Source organism: Myotis daubentonii, chromosome 6 (assembly GCF_963259705.1).
Source record: "Myotis daubentonii chromosome 6, mMyoDau2.1, whole genome shotgun sequence".
NCBI lineage: Eukaryota > Metazoa > Chordata > Mammalia > Chiroptera > Vespertilionidae > Myotis > Myotis daubentonii.
The window spans coordinates 38,382,698-38,395,397 of record NC_081845.1 but is presented as its reverse complement, the minus strand read 5'-3'; the positions used below and the strand labels follow the sequence as shown (position 1 = coordinate 38,395,397).

General features: G+C 38.7%; 1 protein-coding gene across 5 annotated transcripts in view; it reads right to left on the bottom strand.

The window, feature by feature from the left end:
- SESN1 (sestrin 1) overlaps nucleotides 1–12,700 on the bottom strand; it is a 98,993-nt gene that overhangs the window by 6,948 nt on the left and 79,345 nt on the right. For 3 of the 5 annotated variants that reach the window (XM_059700771.1, XM_059700769.1, XM_059700770.1), the window contains exons 2-6: nucleotides 9,922–9,987; nucleotides 8,976–9,176; nucleotides 8,233–8,415; nucleotides 4,646–4,888; nucleotides 1,616–1,763 (exon numbers count right to left, since the gene is read on the bottom strand). In XM_059700771.1, the coding sequence (XP_059556754.1) occupies nucleotides 1,616–1,763; nucleotides 4,646–4,888; nucleotides 8,233–8,415; nucleotides 8,976–9,176; nucleotides 9,922–9,987 (841 nt within the window). The other 2 variants (XM_059700772.1, XM_059700774.1) reach the window with 2 other exon arrangements.

Genomic DNA, 12,700 nt, shown 5'->3' with positions numbered 1-12,700 from the left:
CTAATGGTCATGACGCCCTTACAACGTAACAACCATTCAGCAGGAGGCTGCTTCCGAGACAGGGCAAAAGTGGGGAGGCACCCAGAGGAGGCGGGACCATCCCATGGCGGGTAGGGCAGGGTTGAGAGCCCGTAGTGCCCCCTCACCAGTCCTTCACCACCCACCGCTCGCACTCAGCATGCCCGCCGCCCACCTGCCAGGGGAAGGAGTGCGTGTGCCTCCAGGAAGCAGCGCTTGAAACTCCGCAGCAGGCGGGAGGCTTCCACGCTCTCCTCCGGCACCATGATGGGGCGGAAGCGGGAAGGCACCCGGAGGCGGCAGGACCAGCCCAAGGCGACTCGTGGGACTGAGGGCGGGGCTTGAAGTGGCCAGAGGGGCCGGGCGCAGGGCCAGGAATGCTCAAGCTCTGGATGGAGAGGTTAGGATATCAAGGCAGAGTGGCAGGCAGGCTGCGCAATTTTGCACGCCAGGTCACTAGTCTGTTATAAAAAACACACACTCATGATTGAATTATTTATGCTTTTCATCCAGACTCATTCTCCCTCTGTCTCCAGTTTATAGATAGTAGGTTCTACTTAAAAGTATGTATTTGAAAGTATGAACACCCTTTTGGATAATCTTTATGGTAATAACAAATCAGCTTGCTCTAAACTTTGGCACTGGTACTATTTTTTTATTATTAATGTCCTATACTATAATATATAATAGCAGCCCAGTGCACAGATTCATATACCAGTGGGGTCCCTTGGCCTGACCTGCAGGGATCGGGCCAAAACCGGCTCTCCGACATCTCCCGAGGGGTCCTGGATGCGAGAGGGTGCAGGCCAGGCTGAGGGACCCCACCAGTGAACAATAAGGGCCGGGGAGGGACCACGGAAGGGCTCCAGGGTGTGTCTGGCCAGTCTCGCCCAGTCCCTATTGGTCAGACCCCAGCAGCAAGCTAACCTACTGGTCGGAGCATCTGCCCCCTGGTGGTCAGTGTGCATCATAGCGACTGGTCAAACTGTCAGACAGGTCGAACGAACTGTCAGACACTTAGCATAATAGCACAAAGGTTTTAGAATGGTGAATGAAGGAAAGAAGTGTGTGTGTGTGTGTGTGTGTGATCATTTTTACAATGTTTCCTGTACTGTTCTAAACCTTTCTGAACTATTTTTAGGAGTTGATGAGATTATAGTTTCAAGTAAGTAGAAAGAAAAACTTCTCAAGGAAAAACAAGCTTACAGGCATACCTCATCTTTTGCACTTCACAGATGATGTGTTTTCTTACAAATTGAGGGCAAGACCCTTCACTAGCAAAAATACTGTGATTCATGTTATTATAATTCTTTTTTTATTGTGGTGGTCTGGAACTGAACCCTTAGTATCTCTGAGTTATGCCTGTATATAAATTAGATTTTTTCAAATGTCCTTCCACCTAGTCTAGTGCTATTTTCACTATAACTTCCTTTTCTTGGTTGCCTGGTTTATTTATAAGCAGGAATACCTATGCAATAGTCTCTAAGAGAAAAGACATGTTTGGATTGATGTTTAACAACTTTTAAATTTTCTCTCTCAAAAGAAACTGGGCTCGCCTTTGTAAGCTAGAGAAATTTCTCAGTAGCTGTTGTGTTACCTGAAGAGAAGACAAACATGCTCTCTCTTTTTTCCATTTCAAAACGTGAGGCCATCTCTTCCTGACTTGCCTCCTCTTCATCTCGACATTCCTGTAATTGCCTCATCTTTTCCATGAGGGCTTCGACCTCAAAGAAGGAATCACTTATCTGAAGAGAAAATACAATTAATGTTTCTTACACTAGTCAGAGGATGAAATTTTTGAATTTTAACAGAATATAGGAAAAATAAATCTTAAAACGTTAGTATATATGAGTGAATCAAAAATTGGGTTTGGTCTGTTACACACAGAGATATGCAGATTTGAAAATATAAGAAAAACTACTTTAAGAACACATTCTAATGTGTTTTTTTACCTTAGAAAATTTGCAATGTCATTACTGTTAATGTTAACTTTTAAAAATTAAAATTTAATATTACTTGTCAATTTAAAACAAATATTTTAGAAGTTAATTTTTGTTTGCTCAATCAGTTTAAACAAGTAAGATGCACAAAGTATAAGTGGTTTTGCATCAACTATATACATTAGGCATATTGTCAACATATGTTTATCATCTCTAAATTTCAGTAATCAGCCCTATCTTTCAATTTACCAATTACTGGTAAGAATGAACATGTCCTTTATAGGGCTGGAGTTGTCCACCTGACCTCTGCAAATGGGGCTGGCAGCTGTCACTTACTGGGATGACTACAGCAGTGGCATGTTTGTAATGACAGGTCTGACACTAGAGGAATGGCCAAATGGTCTTAAACCAGCCGAACAATTTATACTTCTATACCTTCCTGCATCCTTACTATGAAAGATGGTTCAAATCTGTAGAATTTATACCTTATAAAACATAGTAAGAAACCTTAAAATTTAAATCTCAGTGTTCAAATGCAAAATCAGTGTTTCCCCTTTATAAATTTCTTTTGCTATGAATGTTCTTCCCCCTACTATTCTGCCTTACACCCATTGGTCCTTCAGGTGTCAGGTTACATGCTTCTCCTGAGTCCCCACCCCCACCAACCCAGTCACTCTAATTATTCTCAAATAGCACTCCGCTCTTTCCTTCAGAGAGTGAATCACAGTTTGTAATTATTATTGCATGATAATGGTTTAATGCCTGCTTCCTTAAGAACAAACCCTTATAAGGGAAGGAGGCCTATTTAATTTATTAGTATATTTTCAGAATCTAGCATAGTGCCTTGCACATAGTATTCAAGAAATATTTGTTGCAGAATGACTGTCAGGATAAGTCTATGTTAAGAGAAAAATACTGTATAATTTTTGGGGGGTACTTTTTTGCGGGTACTTATTTTCATATGATTCTAACAGTTACAACAAAGTGTCCTTCCTATACTAAGTACTTTCTCTCATAATATCATGATGGAAAGCGTTTCTATGATGTATTGATGATTCTTCTGATGCATATCTCTCCATAATTATTCCTGAGACAGGACTAGTAGCCAAACAAAAAATTTAAAAAACTCAAAAGGGATTGTGTTGCTTAAGAGAAAGACCCAAGGTTTTTTGTTGTTTTTTTAATCAAGGTCTCTGTCAACTGACATTATCCCTTTATTATGTTAATTTGGTTACCCATTTTCCTCTAAAACTGTTCAAAATTTAAATATTCTTAGATGAGACACTTGATAGAAATGAGGGAAACAGTGTATTTTAATATTAAAATGTTGATATTATATGAGGAAATTATTTTTGGTTTGTTTTTTACCATTTGCATCTGAAGAATAAGCTATATCAGATGGCTGTCAAGTCCCATCACTGTGGGCTATAAACCTTCTAAAAGGAGCCAACCCAACACCTGGAAATAGGAAGCTTATCTACTACAGAAAACTTTTCTATTATTTCACTAGAAGACTCACTAAAAACAATCAATTACTTTTCTTTAGCCTTGTACTATATCAAAAGTAGGGAAGAGCAATAATACAATTTCCAAGCATCCTAGCAACGGATATACTCTCCCTTAGACCATCTCTTAACCTCTAAGCTTTGATAAATAATCACTGGCCATATGCAGACCTATAATGTGGACCCAACTAGCTCAAAAGAGGGTGACAATGGTGGTCTTGGGCTTTGTCAGCAAAGCATGCTGATCAACCTTGAAAATGATTTTCCTTCATGTGCTGATCTCACCGTATGTAATTTAGCACCTGATAAATACCATTCTAGACCTTTTACCTCTTCAGAGACATTTCATTTAAAACTTACAAAAACCTTGTGTTTGATCTTTATACATGAAAGAACAGAAGCCCAGAGATGTTAGATAACTTGCCCACAGTCAAATATATAAGTTAAAGGCAATTTAACCTGTTCAAATCTGTTTCAAAGGAATAATACAACAGAGAAAATCTATGCAAAGTATTCAGAAAACTGTGATGCTATCTCTCTGATTTCTCTTGGAAACATAAAATAAGCCCTTGCACTTTCACTATAGCAAAAGAATGTAGAGGGAATTTTGACTCAAATTTGCTTATAGAAAATTCAACTCATCTGTTTCAAAGGAATAACAACTGAGAAAATATAAAAGCCAGAGAAAAGTAGAGGTGAAAGCATTTTTAAAAAATTACATGTTTTAATATTTATTTGTATGAAATTAAACATGAAAAAGAATTTTAAAAGGAGAAATTTCTAGGTCAAGGGTAATTAAATCTTCTAAAAGATAAAAAATTAAGAAGCCAGCTTGTGTCTTTTGTCCAGAAGGGAAGAAAAGGATGTGATCGGCATTAGGAAGTCCCTACCACCGTGTAGCACTATTCTCAACCTTCTCTCACTGCAGTAGCTCTTCAGTACTAGCTGGCTCTGATGGGGCACATGCTGGTGGCTCCTAATCCTAAAATTTCTCAAACACAGCTTCCTAGGTGGTCTTATAAATTTGTATATCCCTTAGTACTGGACTAATGCTGGGTATTTGGAGAGAGTCAATAAATACTTGCTGAATGAACAGATATAGGGGCCCAATGGGAAAAAAACCCAAATAGCAATTATTGAGATTAGTCTTATGACAATCATGTAACAAAATAAGAGACTTACCGAAACATTTCCTGCTGAGTTGACCTGATTCTCTTCCACACTGTGATTGCCATTTGTAATGTCACAGATGCAGTAGTTATTAACAGAAGGAGGTCTGAATGTGTGGCCACCATCACAATGAATTTCTGGACTGATTCCACAGCCAAATGTGAACGAGGCAAGAGAATGATAGTGTGTGAGTAGAACTACTGCATGTACCAGTTCTGCAAGGGACCAGCTGTGCTCTTCAGCTTTTAAAAGTTGCTTAGGGAGGGAAAAGAATATTTTAATATTGGGGTATGGTGTTGATGAAAGTAGATAGTTTATCTTGGTATTTAATCTATTGAAAACAGAATTAGTCAGTATATAAACGTTTGCATAAAATTACAATTTGTGACATGTAGACCCCAAATTTGCTAATTTTTATGAACTGTGTTCACCAATAGAGCTTAACATAATGCGATAACGATACATTATCATTTTTATTTTCTGAAATCCTGATTTAAAAATTAATAGAATGCATTTTGCAGTAAAAGCGTATTAAAAGCAGTTACCTTATTTCAGATACTAGGTTATGAATGGATTAACTATGTTGTTCAAAGTTTCAAATCCAATATAATCTGTGTTCAAGGGGCAGCTACTGTATAAAATATGCCTGGTTTTTATTGTTTGTTTTAAATTATTATCAGCCTCCTCAAGGATTTTTAAGATAGCAGTTTGTACAACTTGACAGAATATTCCTAAATTAGTCTATAACTCTTCAGAGTCTTACAATCTGTGTCCCTCCTGCTCCATAATTTTGTATAATTTTTGATTACTAAACAATATTGTATTAATCATATTCAAAGCTTGTATCTTCTTGATGTTTCAATTATGTAACAGTATCTAAAATGTTCTACAAAAAGATATATTTAAGAATTTCTATTGCATGGTAGGTACTTTTAGAGAATGCCAATCTACTTTCATTCTATTATATGTTTTTAAAAAATATTTTTATTGATTTCAGAGAGGGAAGAGGGAATCATTGATTGGTTGTCTCCTGCATGCCCTACACTGGGGATCAAGCCCACAACCCAGGCATGTGCCCCGTTGGGGAATCAAACCGTGACCTCCTGGTTCATAGGTCAACACTGAGCCACGCTGGCCAGGCTATTCTATTATCTTTATTAATAAACTAGGGGCCCGGTGCACGAAATTCGTGCACTGGGTGTGTGTGTCGGGGGGGAGTGTCCCTCAGCCCAGCCTGCCCCCTCTCACATACTGGGAGCCCTCAGGCGTTGACCCCCATCACCCTCCAATCGCAGGATCGGCCCCTTGCCCAGGCCTGACGCCTCTGACAGAGGCGTCAGGCCTGAGCAGGGGACCCTCATTTCCCCCCATCACTGGTTCTGCCCCCAGCCCAGGCCTGATGCCTCAGCCAGAGGCGTAGACCCCCATCACCCTCTGATCACCTGGTCGGCCCCTTGCCCAGGCCTGACGCCTCCGCCAGAGGTGTCAGGCTTGGACAGGGGACCCCCATCTCCCCCCCGATCACTGGCTCTGGCCCCCGCCCAGGCCTGAGGCCTCTGGCCCAGGAATCATGCCTGGGCAGGGGACCGCCATATCCCTCTGATCACTTGCTCCACCCCCCGCCCAAGCCTGACGCCTCTGACCCAGGCTTCATGCCTGGGCAAGGGGACGACCATCATATCCCCCCAATCCCCGGCTCAGCCCCCCGCCCAGGCCTGATGCCTCGGCCAGAGGAGTTGACCCTCATCACCCTCCGATCACCAATCACCGGATCGGCCCCTTAACCAGGCCTGAGGCCTCCGACAGAGGTGTCAGGCCTGGGCAGGGGACCCCCAGCTCCCCGCGGTTGCGGGCTCCGCCCCTGCCCAGGCCTAACGCCTCTGGCTGAGGCGTCCGGCTCAGGCAGCAGGGACCCACAGCTACAGCGGCCCCGCGATCGTGGGCTCGCTTTAGGCCCAGGCAAGGGACCCCTAGCTCCCGGGACTGCCAGCTTCGACCGTGTCCAGCTCCCATCGCTGGCTCCACCCCTACTTCCTGCTATCACTGGCCAGGGCGGCAAAGGCGCCTGATTCTCTCATCATGGCTGGGGGGCAGGGCAAAGGCGGCCCCAGGGCCGCCTTTGCCCTGCCCCCCAGCTCTTAGCTCCCCTCTGGCTTTCCGATCACTGTCAGTGGCAGGGGGCTTCTTCCTGCTTTCCCTTTCGCCTCCCTGCATTGTGCCTACATATGCAAATTAACCACCATCTTGTTGGCAGTTAACTGCCAATCTTAGTTGGCAGTTAACTGCCAATCATAGTTGGCAGTTAATTTGCATATAGCCCTGATTAGCCAATGAAAAGGGTATCGTCGTACGCCAATTACCATTTTTCTCTTTTATTAGTATAGATAGAACCAGAAGGAAGTAGTTTAAGATGGTATTTTTAAAAGATATAAAACAAGATGCCACTTCACAGTTATCAGAATGGCTAAAATCCAAAACACTGATAACACCAAATGCTGGCAAGGGTGAAGAGCGTAAGAATGCTCATTAACTGCTGGTGGGAATGCAAACTGGTACAGCCACTTTGGAAGACAGTTTATCACAAAGCTAAACATAGGCTTACTATACAATCCAGCAATCACTCAATTATTTACCCAGCTGAATTTAAAACTTATGTCCACCAAAAACCCTTCACATGAATGTTTATAGCAGCTTGATTCACAATTGCCCCAAACTGGAAGTAACCAAGATGTCCTTCAATAGGTGAATGGATAAACAAATGGTGGTACACTGGACCGTTTTTCAGCAATAAAAATAAGTGAGTGCCCTGGCCAGTTTGGTTCAGTTGGTTGAGCACTGGCTGTGCACCAAGAGGTCACATGCTTGGGTTGTGGGCTTGATTCCCCAATAGAGGCCATGCAGGAGGCACTCGATCATCAATGTTTCTCCCTCTCTCTCTAAAATTAATAAAAACCTACTCTTTTTTTTTTTTTTTAAAAGAACTATCAAGCCATTTAAAGGCATGTAGGAACCTTAAATACATACTGATAAATAAAAGAAGTTAGTCTGAAAAGGCTACATACAATACTGTATGATTCCAACTACATGACATTCTGGAAAAGGCAACAGTGAAAAGATCAGTAGTTGCAAGAGTTTAGGGGGAAGGAGAGATGAACAGGGGACTTTTAGAGCAGTGAAATTATTCTGTGTGATACTATAATAGTGGATACATGACATTATGCATTTGTCAAAACCCATTAAACTATACAGCTCAAAGAATGAACCTGAATGTAAATATAGTTTAGTTAATAGTTTATATCAATATTGATTCATCAATTACATAAAATGCACCATACTAATAATGCTAGATGTTAATAATAGAAGAACTTAGGTATGTGTATTGGGGGAGTTTGAGGGGATAAAATATGGGAAGTCTGTCACTTTTTTGTAAACCTAAAACTATTCTAAAGAGTCTATTGAAATTTTATTTTTGGTGGTAAACACACAATACAATATACAGATGATATATACCTGAAACCTGTATAATTAATCAATGTCACCCCAATAAATTCAATTTAAAAATTTTAATGGCCCCCTAGATATATTACTTTACTACTTACCTCAATGTGTTCTTTAGTAATAAGCCAAGGTCTGTGGGCTAACAATTTGTTAAGTTCTCCTAAATTTTGAAGTTTTTGAGGAGCATTCTCTAAGCCATTAAGCCACTTGGAGTCCCCACCAACATGAAGGAAATCATTTACATGGAGGTTCACTAAGTAGGAGCACTGATGTCTTGCTGCAGCCTTAACAGAAAACAGAAAGATTATTCTAATAACATCTTGAACTACAAATCCTTTTTCTTTATAATGTTCAAAACAGCTAATTAAAATTTTTATTAGTGTCTTTCAAATTTTCCTAAACTACAGAAATGAAGTTTTCATATAAACAGTTTAAAAGTTTATATACCATAGAGAGCACCTCAGAAATATTCCAAGAACAAAATATCTGATAAAATTATTTGAACATTAGAAACTTCACTTACATACCAACTTTCAAACACTCAACTTTCAAAAACTCAGATTAAGAAGAAACTTTAATTAGCACCACTTGTATCAGTGTGAACTATTTATAATAGTGAAACAGATATTGTATTCTAGTTTATTCTCAAAAGTATGTAAATACATGTTTCTTTTTCTGTTATACTTGAGAGCATACTTATTTGGAAAGAGGAAAAACAGACACTAACTAACAGGAATCCAATAAGAAGTCACAATATGTGTATTTACCCCTATGTTTAAAGTATTAACCATTTCTTAAAAAGATTAATAAAGCAGGCAGAATTTTTCATTGAATGTTCACAAACCATTATTCCAATGTAGTGCCGGTAATGCAGGGGTAATGGCCCATCCATTTGCAGTAGATAGTGTTGAGTTTTTAAGAAACTTTCTAAATACTGTGGGTGAAAAACCATCACTAATGTAATGTTATCCAAACGACCCAAAGCAGCAAAAGAATCTGCAAATAAAGCATGCATTTGTGCGTCTTCACTCCCCACCTGAAGAATCTGTATAAAAGAGAGAAAATCAGGATTACATAAATTGTAAACTGGTGTTAAAGAAAATATGCATGCACTGCATTCTAAGTATCATCTAGAAGCAGATTAAATTTGGCTTAAGAGAAGAGGGGTTACAAATTTAACTCAACTGGCAGCAGATAGAACAGTCACATATTATGTAGAAGGGAATGAACATTAAAGGCCATCTAGAAAGCCTGCTTGCAGAATCCAGATAAAGAATCCAGATAAAGAAGCATATTTAGATTAACAAACTTGCAAAGCTTGCAAATAGATACTAAAGCTTTTCCTTATAACAATGCCTACTCTCAATTTAAGGAGAACCAAAACTGACTAATAGAAAAAAATCTGTAAATAAAGCACAGGAGTAATTACATACTTAAAATTAAAGATCCAATCGAGCACTGGTACCAACCTGTGGAGATGGTCAAGATCAAGTAACTCAGCTCTGGACATGCCTAAATAGTATCTAAATATAATCAGATGGATTATCATTGGTCAAAACAAGTCTTGCCTTTCCTTGATTAAATATGTGTGTTAGAAATACTAGAAATCAACATGACTACAACAGCTTTCTAATCCCAGATTCACTGCCAAAGTATGATTAATTGTGAACAACTTTGCGTAAAACATGTTGTTGACTAATAATAACAACTGTTCAGATGCCAAGATGTAGGTCATGAAAGGTTTTCCTTAAAAGCACACAGTTCACTATGTACTTTCACAAACAACATACCTCCTTTTCTGGGATAAATCTGCTTGGTCCATGTCCTAGTGGTCGAGGAATTCTAATTCCAAGTTCCTAGAAAAGAAAATTACACCATCTCAGGCCTCCAGCAGTAAACAGCATGAACTGAGGCTACAGGAAAGAGGGGAAAAACAAGCAGTTGAACAGAGACAGGCTTGTTTTGGTGGTTGCTTTCATGGCCACATATACATACCAACCCCTCTGTTTGCATCACATAACTGACAACAGCTTACAATATGACTCTGATGAAAACAATGAAACCTGTTTCACTTAAAGCAGAGTTTTGCATAAAGTACTTGGCAAAATGTCTAGAACAGAAAGTTCAGTACATAGCAGCCAACCCTGTGGATTGTCAGTGATACAAAATAAGACCAATGTGTTTGTACATCTAAAACACAACCAACCAAAATATTAATTCCCGTGCATCTTGTCAGGAAATGAAAAAGCAGTAGCCTCTACCTAGATGTCTTAAACTAAAAGAATTATTATTACATCTATAATAATGGTTCACAATAAGGACAGAAATATTATGAAAAGTAAAGTTATTTAAATCTACAAAAGAGAAAGTACTGCAGGACATGTTTTCTCTGTGGTTGAATAAAAGCAATTTTAGAGAAATTAATTTTGTTTGTGAGCCTTAAGTTTTTTATCTACAGGATGCCATCAACCTTGTTATATTTTAGAAAAGCTCAAGTAATTGTGAAATGTTTTGCTTTTTGACATAGTGAATCTAGAATCCCATACCTGGAATCTAGAATTTTATACCTTATGTAACAATGAAGTGTGGTTAACAAAAATTAAAAATCTACTGTTAAGGCTTCCATTCCCCCCGCCCCCCAATATAGTGTGCTTTAGAAACAAAATTAAAATAATACAACTTTATTATTTTTTTAAGGCTCATCAATCTGGTCTCTAAACAAAAACTTAGTGTTTTAACAACTAAAGATTAACCCTTGCTTAGGTACAAATTACATTACATACAAAATTAATACAAATAGCATTTCTCTCCTCTCAATACTGCTTCAAAAAGTCCTTCATGATATAAACCAGATGCTTTCCTTTTAAAGAAAAAAGGGGCGGGAGGGTTAAAGAAGGACATGTGGCAGCAATTCAAGAAATCTGGTTCAAGTGAATGAAAACCTTTTGAGCAGAATGGAGTTTTAAAAATTAAGCAGGCAGAACAAAATAGAAGATAATCTTTATTAGGAGAACTCAGGATTCAGATTCAAAGTATGCTATATTTACTAAATGAATCTATAGCATATACAATTCAAATAATCTTGTATTGGAGATCAGTGATCTTAATCAGATTATTCCACACTTATTGTGAGGATAGTAATGTTCTAACCACCACACACTTCATTAGAGGAGGCACCCAATTCATTGGTCTATGTATGTGTCTTGATTTTAATATCCTATCATAAATACAAGAAAAAAACCCCACATTCCTGCTTTTCAATACCTCATCTTGGTATAATTGCAGCCATGTAGATATAAAACGATGACTCTATTAGCCTTTTTAACTGCTGAATCTCTAATTACATACAGTTCAAAAAATATATATTGGGCAAAACTTTAAGGCTAAAATCAATATTGACCCCTTCTGATATCTTTACTATCTTATTTAAACAAAATGCATTTTAAGAAAATATCCATTTCAAGGGTTTATTATTCTTTTTTATAACGAGACATTATTCTTGGGACTTTAGTATATAAAAAGGTGACATATCAAGTGTGGGAGATTATTCAACAAATGATCTTGGAACAACTCCAAATGAAGTTGGAGCCTTAAATCATACTTTACTCTACAGTAAATGTGTTACATAAAAAACAAACAAACTGAAAACCATTGCAGTGGTAGAACAGAACACATGAAATGGAGCAGGTGTAAGTATGCCACAAAATCCAAGTCATAAAACATAGGATTGATAAATGGGATGACAAGAATACTTTCACATGGGAAAAATAAGCATACAAAGTCAAAAGCCAACAGAAAACTTGGAAATAAATTTGTAATTCATATATCAAGGACTAAATTTCTTTAATATATAAAGACTCCTACAAATCATTAAGAAACCCCCAATAACCTGATAGAAAAGTGAACAAAGAACACAATTAAAATAAAAGGAAATACAAATGGCTAAAAAAAGAGATCCTTCACAATAAACCAACTACAACTTAACTACACTAAGATACAATTTTTCACCTAAGATTGTTTAAAATCTAAAAGTTTGAAAGAAAATAAAAATGTTTGATAACAGGCTATGGGGGGGGGGTTTGAAATATCATTCAATGCTTATACATTCTGATGAGTGTGTTTTGAAGTATGAGAAAAAAAGATCAAGAAATATATAATGAGTATAAATAACTACAACTTTTAGGGAGGGCAATCTTACCTAATAATAGACAAACATGCAAATTGACCATACCTTTGCTACACCTTAAGCCACGCCCACTAGCCAATCAGAGTGACTATATGCAAATTAACCCAACCAAGATGGCGACTGGCAGCCACAGAGCTGGAGCAAGCAGGAGGCTTGGTTGCCCCAATGATGGAAGAAGCCAAGCTTCCTGGCCGGCTGCTGCCTCCTCTCAAGGCAACAAAGTTTCAATTACAGAAAGTAAATAAACCCCAGATACCTGCTTCCAGCCGCCATGGTCATGGAGCTGGAGCAAGCAAGAGGCTTGGTTGCCCCAATGATGGAAGAAGCCAAGCTTCCTGGCTGGCTGCTGCCTCCTCTCAAGGCAACAAAGTTTCAATTATAGA